At 41.6% G+C, this 20,356-nt stretch overlaps 1 protein-coding gene across 25 annotated transcripts in view; it reads right to left on the bottom strand.

The window, feature by feature from the left end:
* The window catches only part of KALRN (kalirin RhoGEF kinase), a 434,749-nt gene that overhangs the window by 153,001 nt on the left and 261,392 nt on the right, over positions 1-20,356 (bottom strand). For all 25 annotated transcript variants that reach the window (XR_014947909.1, XR_014947910.1, XM_085552327.1 and 22 more), the window contains 2 exons: positions 7,938-8,107; positions 2,745-2,919 (listed from right to left, as the gene is read on the bottom strand). Coding sequence is in view for 23 of the 25 variants with exons in the window: in XM_085552327.1 (XP_085408453.1) it covers positions 2,745-2,919; positions 7,938-8,107 (345 nt within the window). In the remaining 2 variants the exon portion in view is untranslated. The remainder of the gene's footprint in view (positions 1-2,744; positions 2,920-7,937; positions 8,108-20,356) is intronic.

The raw sequence follows: 20,356 nt of genomic DNA, 5'->3' as shown, positions 1-20,356 counted from the left end.
TCAGAGAGAAGCAAAATTTTGCTCTTGCCAAGGTTCCTAGGGAGGGATCCTCATCATGAGGGCTTCCCAGGAGCTCAAGAAACTGAGAAGTAAGGGTGAGAACACAGGAGCAGAGGGGAAATAGGAAACACTTTGATTAACAAGACAGAAGCAGCACAGAGAACAAAAGCACTCAGATTTGGGAGGAGGAGATAAGAAGGTGAAGCAGCTGTACCAGAATCACCTGCTTCTGCTTTGCTGCCAGACCAAGATCTACTGGCTAATTTTCAGAAACCCAGTGGAGTTTCCATTTCAAAACCCAAGTCAAACAAGATCTTTGTTTTGAAAGCACAACCCACGTAGCAAAGCACTGTGTGCAACGTAGACAGCCAGGCTGGAAGATCCTGGGTCAAAAATCCCACCACCTCAGCCACTCTTCTTAAAAATGAATGCCGATAGCTAAGACCCTCTGCTAGCTAAGCATGCTGAGAAGAGCCTCCACTACAACAGCACTGTGCTTTGGACCCACTTTTTGCAGATGGTTTGTGTGAGTGCAGGAAGGAGAGAGATTAGCACGTTTGCAGCAGGTAAGAGAGACTTTATTAGGGATATGTTCAATATGGCACCCACCACACACTGGACAGATGGAAGGGGGCTTAGCTAGACTAGGAAATGAGAAACTCATTTGAGAATCATACTGCTACACATTATTTCACTGTTCTTAATCTATGCCGGATCTAGGCTATTATAGAAAATTAAAACCTAAATACATTTCCAGTCACAGCTCAAGCTACTTGCCTTTAGTTAGAAAAGGTATTTAATTTCCTGATTTAAATTTCATCATCTTTTTTCCCTTACAAGCTTAGAATACTCAACCATCAGAAACACTATCTGCTTTTTAATTATGGGGATGAAAACATCTTTTTGCTTCTTAGCAAAGCATGAGGTAATTTTCTTAATGTTGATAAGTTCCTCATTGACTTGGAATCTTTATTATACGGCTGAGGTAACTGACAGCAATCCTTTCTAAGGATTGGTATTGAGTCAATTTGAGCCAATTCAGCTATTTGAAATGCACAGTATAAATGTATCATTTAATATGTTATTTCAAATTACCTTTTTTATTATCGACTAAACTGTTTTTGTTGTCTGAGCAATAGATGTACTCATAAAATTTAAGATACTGACATGAATATGATATTTTTCTCTCCGTGTTCAGTTATAAATTTAATGATTATTTTTAAATGAAAATATTTCCCCACTCAGAAGAGAGAGCTTCCTAACAAAAATCATCTGCCTGTAAGCTCCCTATGAAACATGTTCTCAGATTTCTTTGTAATATATTAATCCTGCAGAGGGAATTCAGATGTTCTGTTGATAAGAAATAGCAGATCTACAATGACTACTAAGCGATGATTTTCTCCAAGTCCTTTCTAGCTAATCTGATCTGAGAAGACTCTGAAGTGCATTTCCAGTTTTAAACATCTTTATATACAACTTGCACTCCAAATGTGCAGGACTAAGTCCAAAACAAAACAGAAGGATCCACACTGCATTTCTATCTCTGTCATGAGATGCAAAGTCAGTTAGGACCAGCCACATCAGCTGATCATAGAATCATAATGGTTGGAAAAAACCTCTAAGATCATCTTGTTCAACCATCCACCCACCCCCACTACCCAGGTCCCTCATTTGATGCTTCAGCTGCCCCATCAGTAAAGTAATCTATGATGGCATAGGTCTCAGCAATCATTGGTTGAAAGACAACGTACAAAGGGAAAGGAATTGAAAACTGTGACATTGTCTTTTTAAAAAAATCTTTACATAAAGTCAACATAATTCTTGCTGCACACCTGGAACTTTCAGTGAAACACAGACAGGCTGGTATCTTACGAATGACTCATGACCCACACAGGTTCTCTATATATGCCTGTATGTTTCTGGGTGTCCAGAAGCACTGTTTCTCATGTTTTGCTTCATTTTTTAAAACATAGGTGCTGTTTATAGCTATGTAAACATAGGTATTCACATATAATTCATATCTTTAGAATCAAAATCTTAATTATTCACCATGTGCCACATTACTGCATTGTATATTACCATTTAAATACAGGTGATACTAGATATTGCAGCTCTTGAGCTGTGAATGCAGCAGTCTTAGGGCAACAAATGCACACACAGCAATATTAGCTGATCTGAAATGCACGCAGTTATAGATATACACACGTACTCCCATGGGATACAGTCTCCCACTATAAGGAAGTCTGTATACAACTACTGAGTAAAACAGTGTTGATTGATTAATCTATTTTAATTTACATTAATAACAAGCACTGTACAACAGCTTTCACCTAACTTAGCACTCACAAGAGGAAAGCTCAGCTTCTCCCTGATTTATATCTCTCGCATCCAATTATAGATTAAAACACCTAAAATTCCCTCTTCTCAGCCCTCTATTCCACTGTAATTCATCATGTCACATCTTAGAATAAACACTTCCAAGGTGTAACACGGCATACGAAGGCTCCCATTAATTATCAGTATCCACCATGAGACTGCCTACAGATTTGCAAACAACACCCTCTGGAATATCTCATCATAAAACACTTAAAGTTCCCCATGACCTGAAAACAGACCAGTGGTGTAGGTAGGAAGAACACACCCCAGAAGCACTGACCATTTCTGGTGGCATCCTACCAGCAGAAGTTTACACAGATCCCCTTTCCCTTGCTCTCATTTTCCCAGGTCTTGCAGCCAGCTCTTACCTCAATGGTGTACTGCTCAAAAATGCGGAGCTGAAGAAAGATATCTAGCTTAATCTTCCTCTCATGGAAGAGCTCTTCCATCTGTACCTGGGCCTCGTCCAGCTGTTGAAGTACAGATTCGATGTGGCTGATGGAGCTGTTGTGTGGGGTCTTATTGTTGGAAACAGCGGAGTCCCTGTAGCAAGGCAGAGAGCACGGTTAAAGCTGAGCTTCAAGGCAAGTAAAAAGCTTGAACGAGGGGATTGTTATTTCTTGTGCTGGGACGCTGTGACCTGACACACTTGTGAGGGGTCAAAGGGGCAGAGAGGGGAAGAATGGCACATCCACCTTAACAGCTCTCTTAAGGAGCACAGCTGGCAAACCCATTCAGTCCTAGAGAGACTCACCTGCTTCAGGCTACACTCACTCTGCCCAGAGGCACCAAGCTGAGCTGCCACCGAGTCCCCTGGGCCCTTACGTGTTAATTTTGTGCATTTTCTTCAGTTAGGTTAATTGAATCAGAATTGCCAGCATCTTAAACTAAGGAGATAGGGATGCCTTGATTTCCTCTGGGTTACTTCATGTTGCTATAGAGCAAAAACTCCATGGTACAGAGGTGTTCTTCAGTTGCATTTCCACTAAGGTAAGGAAAATGAGTGTGCCTGTGAGAGTCAGTCATTGCTCCAAGTACACTCCCCATAAACAGGGAAGGAAGTGCTTTAACCAGTGGGCTGGGTACGAAGGGGCAGTTTGCTGTACCTGATACGTATCCTTGAATGTACCACTGAAGGTCCCCCAGCATTAACAAGTACCAGAAAGTAAAGTCTGAAGCCAGACTTGGCTTTGATACTTCAGCAAAACCAAATCTGAGATGTAATGAATTTCTCTGTCTAGCCTCCTTGAAGTCATGTGTTAGCACCTGCAGATTTAAACCAAACTACATGAAAGCCCCATGAGATACCCTAACAGTGTGCAGCTCTTTCCAACAGCGTAATAAGCGTAATAGGATGGAGTGGATAAGACAGCAGGCTTTAGGATCACCATTTATCATCAGTCTATAGTTCTGCCATAGTCGTGAACTTGGGACAACTACAAATCCACCAGCACATACTGGACTATCAGTGCATCAAGCTGTACAGGGAACAATACTGGAGGTCAAGCTAAAGGTCAGGTGATACTGCCAGGTCACCATGTTGTCCAAAAGAGCCCAAATGCAGCTAGGGCTGCTAAGTAAAAGTCCCCATGAAATCTGCCATTGTCAAACAGTGTTAGTGTTACTAATTTTTTAAGTTTCTATTTCCCCTTCCTGGGTTGAATTTTCCTTCCATAAACACTTAGCAAAATGAAGAATGTCCTCAGAAAATGCTTGTGCTTTGCTCTTTGCATATTGCCATCATGTAGGGTCAGATCAAAATAACATGCAATCAACTTAAACTTAATTGAACATTGTCAGCAAGAGTAACTGAGAAAAAGAACAAGCATTTGCCTGAACACCTGAACCCAAAGAATACAATTAAAAACACAGAATGCTAATAACTGCTTAGTTATTTGCTCTTTCTACATGCTTCTCCTCTTCTTCCTCAAATGCTTTCTACTTGATACAATGAAGTTCAGGATGCTCCAGTATTATTTTGAAGCATGAACTTCCAACTCCTCTTGCCTATAAGGGAATATTGCACTGATATTACTCCCCTCAGCTCTTACAGTCTGTGCCCCATTCTGTCAGTCTTGTGTTTTCACCTCCTTGGTGACCACAGAGTCTCTTTCTGCCTCCACCTGTGAGTTGTACATAGACAGGATAAATGAAGATAACGAGGAGAGATTTAAAAACTATAGCTTAACGTGAGGCCACATTCAATCGTGTTTTGCTTACTCCAGTCAGCACCTGTCTTCTATAAAAGGACAAGAAATAAGGCTTCATTTAAATGCAGAATTATTACTATTCATATAATACCTAAATGACTCAATGAATTATTCAAGGCTGGCAGATATTAGACCTCACATGGGATCTAAACACACACTTGGTTTTATAAATTCTATTTCATCAAGTATTTAACTCTTCAAACCAAGCCACACTTGCATTTCAGTGGCTGATGCAATACAAAAAAAAGAGATGAAATAATCTGGTATTTTTCCATGATCTCCTCAGATAAGGCCTTGAGATCCCTATATAGTTCAATTTGAGAAAGATTTCCTTCTGGAACAACAAATTTCTGAGATTGGATGCTTCCATCACAAGATTTATTGTTCTGACTGGCAATAAGAAATCTAGGGAAAGAATTTTTGAAAGATACTCAGTATTCTTCAAAAGGATATAAATGAGGGTTCAAAATGCAGGGAAATTACTGGAAAAAACAAAATACAAAATAAACTTTGGGCAACATACAATCAGGGTTTGTTTGTTGCTATTGAGTTTGTTTGGAAGGAACACTTTGCTCCTGAAATCACTTTGAGCACTTTAACTGGGAGAAAGCTCAGTGAAATGTACCCATTATCGATATCCCATATGCTGAGCTACTGTTAGAAAAACAAGATCCGTAACTCTTCCCTGCCTTACTGTTACCCCTAAGGTTCCTGTTCATTCACATCTCACTGGGGCAGTCACTGTTCTGACTTTCATGGATGTGCAGAACTATTGCCCTCAGCAGCACTTCTGGAAATGCAGTTCAGAAGATCTTTGTGTTGACTTCTGAGAATGGTGCTCATCTCAGAACAATAATGAAGATTGAGAAAAGTGGTTTCATATTATCTACGGTGTTACACTGCTGATAGGTGTTGTCTCCTGAATCAGTCATTGAAGGCCCTGAAAACTCCCTGCAAAGAGCAATCCCAGGTATTGTATTTAAGTTTTCTGGGCAGCTGAGCCTTTCCTGTGCTATCTGAAGGAGACACAGAGTGCTATTACACCAGTGATCTTCTCTAAACCAAAATCTGTGCTCTCAGAGATAAGGACAAGAAACGAAAACTTCTTCAAGATCCCATTAGTTTTATTCATTTTAACCTGTGCTGTGAGACGCTTGATATGAGTGCTGTATTACATCTTCTTCACTGTTGTAGTGTTTGCAATCTCCAGCAGCTCTTCACAGCACATACTGGGTGACCCACACACTGAAATGCAATGCTGTGTTAAGGGAAGACTGCATCGATTCCAATTTTTCCTCCTTTTTCCATGCGGTCTTTACTTTTGCCAGCAGCCACAGAAACTGAGTGGGCACATGCATAGGTGGTTTCATGTTTTCTCTTGTAGTTCTGTTTCACTCCTTGAATGCGCCTAGGGTCACACTGCAGGCCGTGCTGTCAGATGCTTGGATCAGAGATCATCTTGACTGGTCAGCTCTGGAAATTGCTGTGTGCTATGTTTAAGCATGACACCAGTTCCCAAAAAGTCTCAAATCTGAGACCACTCTTGCTTTTCAAAGACTGAAGCTAAAAATTTTGACACTGAAATAGATGACCTCAGACGTACCCTGTTCACCTCTTCACTTGCATGACCTCACAGCCACTACAGCAGCCTTTCTCCACGAATGCTGTTCATACTGATGCTCTGCTGACTTCCCAGCCCCAAACATCACCCCGACCACTGCACAACTCCACATCCTGCTTTCCCAGGTGCAAGCAAAAACCTTTAGGCCAATCTGACAGGCAAGACCAGGACTCCTTCAATGCAGGCACTTTCTGCAATACCACAACTCCACCTGATGAGCTTTACACAGCATCCTTTTCATGGTCTTCTCCATGTGTGTTCAAGCTGGAATGTTATACCAATAGGTGGGTGGAGCAACAAGAGAATATTTTCATTCAGTATTTCACCATTGCTATGATCTCTCAGAGGTACCTTAAACTTCGCAAGAATGCCACGTGTACCTTTGGTTAACCAGTTATGGGCAGCCATATGTATGTTCTCTTTAGCCCCCTCAATCTGGCAGCATACTAAGTACAGCATGTTTCCTTCCTACTATTTCATCAGCAAAGATGCACGGATGGATGGAGCCCAGCTCATTCTCCCCCTGATCCTTTCTTTCCAACTCTGGTCTCAGGAAGTAAAACCATGCTTTTCTCTCCTTCTTCTCTGTGACATTCAGCAATATGAGGCATTTACAGTGTTTCTCCTCGTGGAGACTATGGAGGAAAGCTCAGCCCATGGTTGTAGTAGATGACCCAATGGCTCCTGCAGGGCTCCTAAGGGTGGAGCCCCACCAGCTCATCTCATTACCCAGATTGCAATAGGCACCTCTGGATTTTCTTGTCATGGCTCTGCACTTCTCATGTTAGATCCAAAGGCATCAGACTGGGGAAGCTAAGACAAGAAACTGACAGCCATGGCTCAAATGTATAAGACACATTGCATTTGGTGCAGGACATGCATTCTGCACGTACGCAGAGTATAGACATTATGTAGAGGTAGATGAGGGCAATCTATGACAGTATAAAGATCTTAAGAACAAAAGATTTCATGGTTTGGGGCTCAGTAGCGTCATTAGAGGCAGGAAAACTCCACTGTGCTAATGAACTCAAAGCCATAGGAAATCACTGTGAATGAGAACATGTGAGAGAGCCCTCAGAAATACAAGTTAGTGGTAGGCTTCCTATGCTCCCTGCAAACATGAGTTCTACTACAAATACAGACTAAGAAAGCTAAAAGCTCCAGCTTCCCTGAACCAGTCACTTTGTGTATTTCAAATCAGGTAAAACAAGCTGCTTTAACTCATCATGCAAGCAGAGCTGGCAGAAAGCATTCTCCCTGACAGTACGAACAAACCCCACATGGACAAAGATTAATAGAAGGGTGCTGCATGCAAAATGAGAGACTGAATACTGTTAGACATGCACGTGTTTTATTAAGAGGAATACACTTCTCTCATAGCAGGACTAACTGTATAAATCACAAGGTCCCGGCTCACAACTATTTAACAATCTTCCATAAATATCCACTAAAAATATTCACCTGAAACACATTTGTTTCAATTCACTTTGCTGTGCCTATAAATAATCTCCCTGTCAAGCAGCAGCCCACGCTGATACACAGACTACTCTAATCAGTCCACGTAAATCACTCAGTGCAAATTTCAATACATTAATCAAAGAAATTGAATAATAATAATAAATAAATAAACTCTCCCTGTTAATCCCAAACCTGCATTTCCCCATTTATGCACACCTAAAACACAGCAAACAGCAGATTTCTCACCACGTGTCCTTCAGGTGGGTGCTTACCTGAGCTGTTGGATTAGATCTTCCCCTTCCTTAATAACATTGAGGGTAGCATCCAAGGTGGCTGTTTGCTGCTGCTGAAACTGCTTGATAAGCTCCTGAACCGCATCCACAGAGTCAGCACAGACATCCTCTAAGAGCTCCTTCTGCAGATCTTCCATCCATGTCCACAGCTGGGAAGGAGGGGAGGGAAATATAAATCAGAGAGGGATTGAGACTTAACCCTCTAATTCCAGATCAGAAAGCATTAACTAGGGCTGCATATTTCACAAGGAAACTGAAGTTTTCTAAGACAAAAAGATTAATAGATTCTATTTGGTGCAAACCCATTTTAAGCAATGAAGTAAAATAAATATAATATCAGGGTGGGTTTCCCCCACCACCACCAAAATTAGTATGTGACTCAGTCCTGCGTGTGACAACAAATGTAATGTTATTCTTCTTATTAACTCTTTACACAAGTAATAAATTACAGTGTCCCACAGCTGTGATAGCCTAACCCTTTCAGGAGCTGTGTGCTATCAGCTCCTATTAATTTCACATGCAGCTGAAGCCTGTTGTAGGACCAAGACCAAAAACATTTGCTATGTCTGCATGGTACTGACTGAAGTATAGCTGTACTTGCTCAGCTACACCTTCCCAGGCACAAGGTTATGTATTCTGTTTTATTTTGTTTTCCCCTCCAAATGTAGCTCAGACTCTGCTCTCTGAGTTTTGGAAAGCCAAGGCATAGGAGACTGCAATTTCACCCATACAGATCCGTTCATTCTAAATAGCCTTGAATACCAATTTCAAAACAACAACAAAAAATCATTTGAGTAAGTGCTTAGCTGAGAATTTCCAGCCAGCTGTTCATCAGAGATGGGGGCAGCGGCAGGCAAGCCCCAGCCTCCTGTTGGCTGTGAAGCCTCAAAGCGAGTGGAGGTTTCCCCTTTAAGCTTGCTCTGAAAATGAGTGTAAAATTGCACCAACTGAGCAGGCAATCTGCCAGCAAATCCTAATGACTCCACCAGAGTGACTGTTTTCTGTGCCATGCCTGCCCCATTAACCCACGTTCTGCTGGTACATTCTGCACGGTAGCGGGGAAGCACGGCAGCAGGACCCTGCATCGCTGCCCTGGGAAATGTCAAGGGACGCAGCGCTGCCGAGTTGAGGAGCAGCAAAGCAATTTGCCTCCAAGGGGGTGAGAGGTACACATGGAGCAGATGACAGACGGTTTGTGGGGGTGGCAAATGAGCTGGAAAAAACGTCTCTGTTCAGAACGAGATGCACTGGAACCCCAACCTACAGGATTTCTTCTAAGACTGTGAATTCTGTGTGTCCACATAAAATGGGAGGAGGAGAGAGATGCTCTGAGCCCCTGCTGGCCAGGCTTCTCACAACAAGGGCCAAACTTAAGGCTATCACCCCAATCTAAAGCAAAATCATCAACATCAGAACCTGTCCCAGCACTGCTGGTATTATCAGAAAATAGTGAGTTTGGGTCCCCATGCTCTGCCCTCCCTTTGCTCATAACTCCATGCTGGACAGCCCCCAAACCACTTCCACGTGTTTTAAAACAGCCACTTAATTAATTTGAAAGATTTTTGGTTAGCTCTTCAGCTCTGAGTATTCTGGGTGAACCTTTCTGTTTATAGTCGTATAATCATAATTGCTACACTACTGCTGGCCTAAAATGGAATGTCTTCCCCCAGTTTATTTACACGTTTTCACTTTGTTAGAGTAAAGGCATGATATAAAAAGGCAAATATTAATACAAGAAGCAAATACAGTTAGGTAGCCAGGCTTGTGTAGTAGGTGAAAGAGTGAAAGCACATTGAAAGAACCAAAAGGAAAGCTTTTCCATTTGTGAGTTCCAGGTGCTGAGCACTGGGAAGCCACTAGAAAGGAAAATGTATTAAAGCCTTTATCTCTGAGTCACATTCAGAATCATCCCAGCTTCGAGCTGATCCCTACTTCCACTCAAACAGCAGAGACAGCTGGACTATAACAGGCGAGGAGCAGGTTTGGGGGAATATTAATTTTCTCTGCTTATCAGATCTTCAAGTAATAGAGCACTCTGTACACACAGAAGTGAAAAATGGCCGTGTATATAAATCATTCTGTTTCAAAAAGCCACTCGTTTTTTTAATTTCTTGCTGCTCTTCATCATTATTGTTTTGTTTTTTTTTTTCCTCTTAAGATAACAAAATAAAGCTCAGGGAATTTCCGCTACACAAGTGAAAGGGAAATCGAGAACTTGCTCCACTCTTGGCAATGTGTGGATCTCTTGAAACGACCACATTAGAAGCAGCAGGGAAGAACTTTTTCAGCCCCCCAATAGGACTTCAGAGGAAAACCCTTCTTTTGAAAGCATCTCCAGCACTTCCAGCATTAGCCAGAAGGATCTGGACTTTGAAGATCCTACATCACTTTTTGAGTATGCTTCTGCCTCAAAGCAGTTTTGGAACTCTTAATAACTGTACTGTACTCACCTGGAACTGAAACACTTGTGAATGTTTGAGAGTACTTGAATATAGGAACTCATATTAACTTCAGATGTTCCCATAAATGACCTCACATTGTAAGGATTTGCATAATAAAAGCTATCAGAATCTAGGTCATCCTTGACTCAGAGGCCTTTAATCCTTTAGACCCCACCAATCCCTGAGAAATCCTAATACAAAGAATCAGCCAATATTAATAAGATTAGGAAGATCTTTCAGGAGCAATTTACAATAGGAACCTGATCCAAAAACCTCCCAGGTTATGTGCTACAACTGACAGCACCTGAAATAAATTACCACCAAACCCGTTTGTGAATGACACAGAAAAAGAAGATGAACTCCATGTTACCGCAGCACCAAAGTCAGAAGAGCTGTTAATCATGAACCAGAAATCACACCCTGGCTTGTTCCTGTTGGTCACAGCTCAGAAAACCAGTCCCTTTTAGTGCTTGTTGTTTAATTCCAATGCAACTATTCCAACTGTTAGTTAAATCCTCACCATTAAAATCCCAAATTATTGGACACCTCCTCTTAAACAGCTTAGACTGAATGTAGTGTTCACATTTTTGTTGAAAACTGATACATGACACAGGACAACTTTTATGTCATACTTTCAGAATTTGACTTTTCCTCTTTTTCCTCTTTCATTCTTTGCCTGAGCAGAATTTGTGAGCACCTTCCCATTCCCATGCATGTTCCAACCTACTCCTATTCATCCTCTAAAAGATGTGTGTGAAGGTGCACACAAACATTTCCAATACCAACACGGCATTTCCACACTCTGCTGTAGGGGCTTTTACTAAGCTTGACAGTGATGCACTTGTCCAGAACAAATCATTTCCACATTGGATTGCTTAACACATCCAAAGACACAGAATCTAGCAAAACAATGAAGGAAAACTCAAAAATATATACTTTTCAAATTGATCTGTGCTTTGGTATAGCTAAATCGCATTCAGAAATACTAACGTATTAATGGTAGATGCTGAATTAAATTCAGCAGAGATCCAGCCACAGATTTGACTCATACAAAATAAGTTAGTCTACAAACTTTATAGTTGTCAACTACACTAAGGTAAATATCTAGTCCTAAAATGATCATGCTGAGGGGAGGCTTTATTTACCAGAGTAACCATGGCTTTAAACAAGAAAAACAGTTCTCTTATTACTAGGCCATTGGAAGAGTGAAAGCCCCCTCTTTTGGGGAAGCATCTGGCACTTCTCTTATGCACTGTAGCAACTTCTTTGTCTTCCTTGGCATGGGCAGTTTCCCTCCACCCAAGAGACAATACAGCTCTTTATTCTCAGACATTTCGTCTGATGCGATACCCTTCATTTTACTCAAGTACTTAATGAGACCACTTACTGGAGGTTTGAAGGACATCTGTGCCTGCTACCTAAAAATTAATGCTTCTGATTTAGAGCAAGGAACCACTTAAAGCAAAAAAAACAATCTGAAACCTAGAGAGATTGCTGAAAATGTTGCTTGCACATTTGGAATAATGATTAAGCACCTAGTGTTTGTAAGCTGCTATTTGCAAATGCCACAGATGAGCTTTAATCCCCTACCAAAATAATTTACAAACGCTGCGTAACAAGTGAAAAGCAAAGAAACAGTCCATTCAACACATGAAAACTACCAGTGTGCAACATTTTTGCTACTTCTTCCAAACAAGGGTGTTAATAGAAACAAGCAGCTCTTCAGGGTATACCCTTTACTTCTTTACAACATTAGAGAAGTGCCATGTATTGCTGAGCACGCCACAAAAGGATGTTCAAGCCAACTCAGTAAAGTGGATGTCCATCATGGGAGCCAAGGCTACAGCAAAACTGGGAAGAATTCTGTGAAATATTGGACCCCCTTTCCCCATTTGATTTGTGCTGTTGCCACTCCATGAGTCCTCATAAGTGCGCACAGACCCAAGCCACACTGAAATAAAACTGTGTTCTTCCAGAAAGGGATGTCCATCAGTGCTATTTCCCTCTCCTTTTAAGTGAGGCTTCTATAAAGCCATTCTGAGCAGTGACATCCGGACTCACCTGGTGGTTTTCAGAAGGGTAGATGTAGCATTAAGGGACATGATTTAGTGGGTATGGTGGGGATGAGCTGATAGTTGGACTAGATGATCTTTTAGTGGTCTTTTCTCACTTTAATGATTCTATAAACTTTTTCTATCCTAATTTCTCCCCACCAATAATTACTTGCATTCAGCAATCAGGGCTGCTGAAGTTGAAGGAAGTGATAGTTGATATAAATTGAGAGTATATTTCAACATTTTCTTAAATCACAAAGGCACATGCAAGGTATGATGGGAATGTCAATGGAAACAAGCAAAACAACACGTAATGTGACCACATGCCACCAGAGAGGTGTCACATGATGGCAGCACACCTAATAGAATGTGACAAAAAGGGATATGACCAGAAGCTACTCATGAAGTGCTCCAATATGTGACTTCCATGGTCAGATGCAGCTGATGAGATGCCCTGCTGCAAGACGTAATGTCAGATACCACCAAGCTGGTTTGGAAGAAGCAGTGAGTAGAATGAAAGGGAACATTCTGTGAAGAAAAAAAAATCAATCTTTTCCTAACCTCTTTCTGGTTTTTTCCCCTCATCCTCGCCAATTTCTTGACATTCATCCTTGGCTGGGCTGCATCTGGTACTTCTGTATGCTAGCACTTTTTAATTAGTAACCTTGCCTATGGCAAAAGGATTTGCAATGCCTAAACATCTGATCCTTTTTCCAAGTCCTGCATGGACCAGATTGATATAGCACAAAATAATCTCCTCTCAAGGGAAACACAATTTGGGTAGCTATGCTTGTATCAGGGAGTGTGTAGATCTTCAGCCCAAGGTCATGTAAATGTAGCTCACGACCTATTTGCTGTCGGAGAGGAGTTGGTTTATTACAGAAGAATCAGTTGTACGTGTTGTATGCTTCTACAACCATCATGAATTGCAAAATCACATTCACCTTCTAGTATAATTTTAATATGTTACTGGTAATCATAAATCTGTATGTAATCAGCTGCAGTAATTGTACTAAGCACATCAAATTTTGCACATCATCTCACTGATACATGCTTGGAGAAGTTCTTCCTACATCAAAAGATTTATTCAGATTTACGTCCATGTAATACAATACAATTTGGTGCAGGAGGAGCTTTCCATAGCTGCAAACTATGCTCTGCCAATTCAACAGAACACTTAAACAAATACTCATACCATTAGGTTTCCCTCTAAATTTATCTCAAATGGGAGCTGCACTACATCTTCCCTTTGTGCTTTTTGTCATTGTATGACTTGCACTCTTAGCCCTGATTGGAGCCCTTTGTGCAACCTCTTGCTCTATGCTCTAGGAACCTCAGAAATAAATCATATGTGACAATTCTGAATCATTCCGCAACTTGCTAAGGATTAAACAAAATGTGTGACCTTTTTCTAACCAAACAGTCCTATTGAATCTATCAGCCTGAAACACTACATTGACATTAACCATTTAAAACTAGTTTTATAGACTCCATTGCACACGTACACATAAGGGACAACAGAACATGATTTTGAGTGATGAGTGAATTACAGGAGTGTCTCTGTAAGGCTTTAATGAAGAGCACCCAACACACAGATTGTCACAGGCACTGCCTTTGTATATAATAGCAAAAACTGGAAGGCCACATGCTGGAACTGGGAGAAGCCTATGTTCCTCAATATAAGGCAATCAGGAAAACAGGCTACTTAAGACTAATAAAACCTTTCCTAATGAGATTATGCACCTCCTATTTAATGCCTGTATAAAATACCCTTCTATCTGCTGCATGAATCACTGCTACCTGAAGAGTGAGGCATACAGGTTGATGCCACAGAAAGCATAGGCAAGGATTCTCTAAAGCAGATATTTGATTCATGTGACACAGTCAGTTAAAATATTGGTGACTGGCCTGAAAAATATGGATGTCAACATGCAACTGAAATTGCAGACTGTCTTGGTGAATAACAAGTTGGCCCTGAGACAGAGGTGTGTCCCTGTGGCCAAGACCAATGGTATCCAGGAGTGTACTGAGAAGAGTGTGGCCAGCAGGTTGAGGGAGGTGATCTTTTCCCTCTGCTCTGCCCTGGTAAGGTGACAGCTGGAGTCCATTTCTGGGCTCCTCAGTTCAAGAAAGAAAGGAGATCTCCTAGAGGGAGTTTAATAGAGGGCCACAAAGATGACTGGAGCATCTCTCTTAGGCGGAAAGGCTGAGCGACCTGGGGCTGTTCAGCTGGGAAAAGAGAATGCTGATAGGGAATTTCATAAATGCTTCTAAATATCCAAAGGGTGGGAGTCAAGCGGACAGGGCCAAGCTCTTTTCAGGGGTGTCTGGTGACACTACAAGGGGCAATGGGTACAAACTGGAACATAGGAAGTTCTATATGAACATGGGGAAAATCCTCTTTACTGTAAGGATGAAAGAGCACTGGAACAGGCTGCCCAGAGAGGTTGTGGTCTTCCCTGAAGATGTTAAAGACCTGGCTGGATGCCTACTTATGTAATCTACTGCAGGGAACATGCCTTAGCAGGGGGTTGGTCTGAATGTTCTCCAGAGGTCTCTTCCAACTTCACTTCCATGTGTCTGTTCAAGCTCTGCTGCAGGTTGGGCTTCCTAGATTTGGTCCATGTGGCTGCATTTACAAGCATTTAATTCTCATTACCTTGATCGTACCTCACAACTTTTCTGAAGGAAGAAGATCACAGATGGCAGATTTTTATTCAATAGTGGTTTGGCCATGCTCCAAACTCCTCTGCTCAAGACCGTGATGTGCTGCCAGGATACCACAGCTCTCTCCATTCCTAGCTTCATAATCCTCAACAAAGAAACCTGGCTTCTAGACAACAAATGGACAGGATAGAGGGGCATCCTGCACCACGACAGCTATCCTGGTTTTTTGAACTCAGAGCTCTGCTAGCATTACAAGATTTAACCCTGCAGGGAAACCACCCATGAAGAAATAACTGGTGAGTGCATTTTGGTCCAAGTCACAGACTGTGCTCTGGAGCTGGGAGAGGAATTTGTTCCTACTTCTTGCTTCATGGCAATTGATTGGTAATAACCCAGAGTCAACTTTTATAGTTCACACAAAAATATCTTTTATTACACTAGCAGAGCCCTCTCTATAGCTCCAAATATCAGAATCATAACGGCAGACTGGCAACTACAGGAACACATCTATCTTCTCTGAGGGATCTGCCTTCCAGGCCAAGGACAACACACGTATGTAGACATTACCAGGATGTGACCAAACTTCACAGATTCACCTCCCAGCTCCTAAGAGGTATTAATTTAAGGTTTGATGTTTCTCAGCCCTGCACTGTGAGGACGAACTGTGAGATATTTTCACAGTATGCTTTTGTATGTTGTTTCAGAAACCTCAGCTTGGATTTTCATCCAAGTGAAGGAACAAACTGTTCAGCTTTTCAGCAAGATGTGTTCTTCATTCTATCCATGAAAAATTCTGGGATGTGAGATGCCCAGTCTATGTATATCATATATGCAGGGAGCTAGTTTGGGTCATTTTAGCATCTTATGCTTTCATTGTTTCAAAATCTGGCCCTAAAATGAGAAAAGCACCAAAATAACTGATCGGGATGGCTGTTCAGGAATGAAGTACACAAGGCAAATACCTTGAATGAGCCACGCTCACAGAAAGAGACCTTTTCAGAGCTTCTAGAAGTTGCCAGCAAATGGAACTGCTAAACTGATTATCCTCTCCATCACAAGTCTGTATTATCTGGAGGGCAGTTGCTCTGAAATGTCAGTATTAGCACTTAAAGTCAAACAACCAATTATTAAATTCAGTAACATTAACTGTGAATCCTGGATCAATTTACAATGAATGTCAAGATCATACAATGTACTCCAGATCCACTGTCACATTTACTCCATGATTAACTTTGATTCATTCTGCCAGCTCTTCCGACTAGAGACAGTAGCTGCCCCGTGAGCTTCCTGCTTCCTGACACTACACAAGAGCCAAGCCCAGTCAAAATTAGTGACCTGCATTAAAATAATCTCCTAATCATGATATTCAACTGAAGCAGAGAGAATTTAATTTCACATCCCATGGTTATAAAGTAAAATTAGGTTCACAGTGCTTGCAGTAACTCCCACAACTCACCTGAGTAGCCCCACTGACTTCTATGGGATTACCAAGGTGACCTGCTGAACACAAATAACACAGGTCTGTATAGGAAGCTGCTGGACACTTTTTTGTCCAGGCATTTCTTCTCAGTTTCTCATGGCCTTATCAGACAAACTGTTCAGAGTGACACTTTCCATACCAGGTGTCTGCTTTAGGCTGAACTTGATGAATTTTGAGGTCAAAGATCCAGAATGAGAGGAAAGGTTAAGAAGGAGTAATTTTGCCTGTGTTGAGTAGCAGTCTTGTTTCTGCTTGCCTGAGATGCTCCAGGCACTCCACAGTTTTAACCAAGGGTTTGAAATGTTGCAGGGTTGTGCCTGATGTCGAGAGCAAGTATGATGTCATCCCTGTGAAAATTTGCCCAAATCTGGTCACTTAAAAGACCCCTGACAAATTCTAGTTGGAACATGTTCAGTAAGAACCTGCTAAGAGTTTGGCAGCTCAACTTTTTCAACATAAAGTATTTCCTGACTGTGCTTATCTCCCTGTAGCAGGTGAGCCAGGTAGGGCTGGCAGGCTCCACCTGGAACTGCAAGCATTGAGCTCCTCTCGTACTGCTCCTCTGACCTACCAAGGGTCAGTACACACAAGACCTGAACCTGCCTCTCCCTCCCCTCCTGCTGTTAGCTGCTCTCTTGCAGGACTTGAGGTACAAAGGTGGGAATGTGAAACCCACTGAAAAACGAGCATTTTCGAGATAGTAAGATGTGTTTTTCATACCCTGAAGAGCTATAAGGGTTTTACAGAACTGCTCTGTAGTTCAGGTGAGACCTGTGTTCGGTAAATTGATCTAATTCAAAAAGTTGACAGTGTCTTTTTGTGCCTTACATTTTCATACTCGGAATGGTAATGTATCCCTCAGGACCGTAAGTGTAGAACTGTGAGACCAATGTAAAACATTAAGATTCAGACAAAGAATTACAAGGAGTTATTATTTGCGCTGTGATTCAGGGTGTGGCCTTATCACATCTGCACGTTTTTCTCCAGGAGAAACTGTTCTCTGGAACATCAGGTATCCCCGCCACTAATTGATTCAGATCTGAAATAAGAAACCCTGAATTCAATCACCCTTAATCCTGAGAGATGTGACTCAGGTACAAGTCTGTTGAGTGCATTTATCCCACTGACAATAATTTATACCTTTACCCTGCCATACTGATAATTGGATTTGATTCCCAAGGTAGCAAGTTTCTGCTCACACTGTCAGGAATGCTTTGGCCCAAAAAAGAAAGAAAATATTGACTACAAACTAAGAGAGTATAATGAGTGCTGCAGGACAGCAGGACACCACATCTCTTACAGATATGACAATATGAAATTTACATCACTCATAAGTTGTGATACTAACAGTCACTAAGGGAACAGCTCTAAATTTGTGTCACTAAAATGTTTTTGCCATACCAGAAAGCCATCGTTTCAGCCTACTACGTGTATTTTTATAGTAAAGCCAATTTAAAAATAAAAGTTAAAATTAATAAAAAATATATCAAAACAATTCTGAATTATTGGTATGCTTAATTGATGATCATTTTCATATTCCTTCAGCTGAATGTCACCGCTTAGCATGAGGAGTCCTCTCTTTTATGATGTTTTGACATGAAATGAGCAGTGATTCAAGTCTGTTGGGGGTACAAAAACATCCCTACGATTCTAATTTTAATTGCTCCTGGGATGTCTGGATTTAAATTTAACTCAGTGCTATGTATTGCCCTGAAGAAATTACAGCAAGGAAGATTTCAGAAAGAACATTCATTTGATAAGAGAGCATCTCAGAAATGGGAAAAGCTGAAGGTTTCTCAGATGCTTGGAATGCTGGCTGTCACATGTGGAGATGCAGAGGTAAGCAGAGTACAGGGGAAAGTGTGAGAAGTTCAGAGTCCATGCACTCAGCCACATCTGGGAACGACTGCATCACAAGAGTAATGCATCTGTGCTGGGAAGACATGTTTGCTGCAGGAAGATATTTAGAATATTTCCGTAAAGACCTTGTCAGTAAGACTGATTTTTTTCTACTTAACTCTCCCTTTCACCAGTTCTGTCTCAGTAGATTAATATATCCAGAAATAATGAGAATTTGGGAAATGTAGACAAAAAATACAGCTAGTCTGTAGTTTCTTGCATTTTTGCCAAAAAACACTAAACCAACTGTTTATTCATTTCCAAGGACATAAGAGAAACAGTTGCAAATTGTTTAAGGAATGGTTTGCTTTAAGAATTACAAATGTTGAAATGAATAATGATGGTTATTATTAAGTAATTAATAACGCCTTGTTGAATAATACGAAATGTCAGGTGTTAAACACACTAGCATGCCAACCAAACTGCTCTCTCCTTGCCTCTGGGCACTCCCAGGTGAAGATGGGCAGAGTTTAGTGCAGTATCAAGCCCAGTGCTGCAGGTCAGAGGACAAGGTTAATCAGGGAGGTATGTGTTGGCACTCCAACTGGAATGCCTCCTGGTAAAACAGCAGCGATGGATCTCAGATGTTCTTCTATTTTCCTGCTGCAGCAAAAGGATTTCTTGCCTTGACATCTATTAGAACTCAAATCTGACTCCAAACTATTTCTTCAGCTCAACTATAATCTGCTGTCGACTCAAAGGGAATTTCACTCGATGAATTCTACTTTTAAAACTGGAGTCTAATGTTATCTAAAATGTTACCTAATACAGTGAATTTACTTTTATGCAGTTTCAAATAACAAGCACGAATGGTGCAGATCTGGTCTGTACAAGTGAATACAGTAAGAACCTGCACCCTCTCCAGCCCAGCCCTGCAGGCTGGGAGTTTCCACCATGGCTGAGCACATCTCCTAGACAGAGCCCAGGGAGAAATAAGCGAGCTCAACTTGTGTGAAACAGAGAAAGAATAGAATACTATCAGAGGCAGGGTGGAAAAGGAAGGATGTATGTAATTCTATCTCCATTTCATGTTGAAGAATGGCATTGGTTAAATTGTCATTTTACAACGTATACGAGGGTCCAAGCAAGGCCATGTAATGAGTCATTTCCACAACAGCCTATCTATTGCAAAAAAGACAAGCACAGATCCAAATACGATGTAAGATTCTCTTGTAACAGTTCGCCCTTTTCGCCAGGTCTCCCCACCAGCCTTCAATGACCTCACTTTGTTGGAGGGGATCCCCGCAGCTGGCAGACAAATACTAAAACCACAGCAATCTCCTCACTTACAATTTTTGGCTGAGGTACTGGACTGTGTGACTCTCACCAGTGCCCTCAGGATGCAGAAAAGCATCACAGAAGGAGGCAGGTAGTGACACACAATGAAAGGTGGTTAATATGCCAAAAGCCAGAGTGTTTGGCCTTCCCACAAGTGAAAGTAACACAGGGGTGAAGATGTGAAAACTTACTTTCTCTTGCAGAGCTACAATGCATCCCCCTGCACTGGAGGAGCTGCTGGAAAGTGCAATAACTTTTGCAGCTCCTTTGCACCCAACCCAACAGCTGTCATCTGGCCAGGTGAATGTAGACCTCTAGGTCCAGCCTGACTTTGCTCACGTCCCATTTTTATGCCACAGATGTCCATCTGTCTCTCTGTAGTGAAAGAGCTTAGGCACCCAGAGGATTCTGTCCACTCCAGAACTCCCTAAATGACTGTAGATACTTACTGGGTTTTCCAAGGAGGCATTACAGTGTCCATCTGTCCCATGGGTGAACGAGAATGAGGCAGAGATTTAGGGCTCACTCTCAGTACACAGTAAGCAGCGCTGTTACAGAGGACTGGATTTTTTACCAGTT

The sequence above is a fragment of the Coturnix japonica genome, chromosome 7, assembly GCF_054131305.1.
Source record: "Coturnix japonica strain WE chromosome 7, WE-NBRP24, whole genome shotgun sequence".
NCBI classification, from domain to species: domain Eukaryota; kingdom Metazoa; phylum Chordata; class Aves; order Galliformes; family Phasianidae; genus Coturnix; species Coturnix japonica.
Note: the sequence above shows the minus strand (reverse complement) of the source record. Positions and strands in the feature narration are given on the sequence as shown.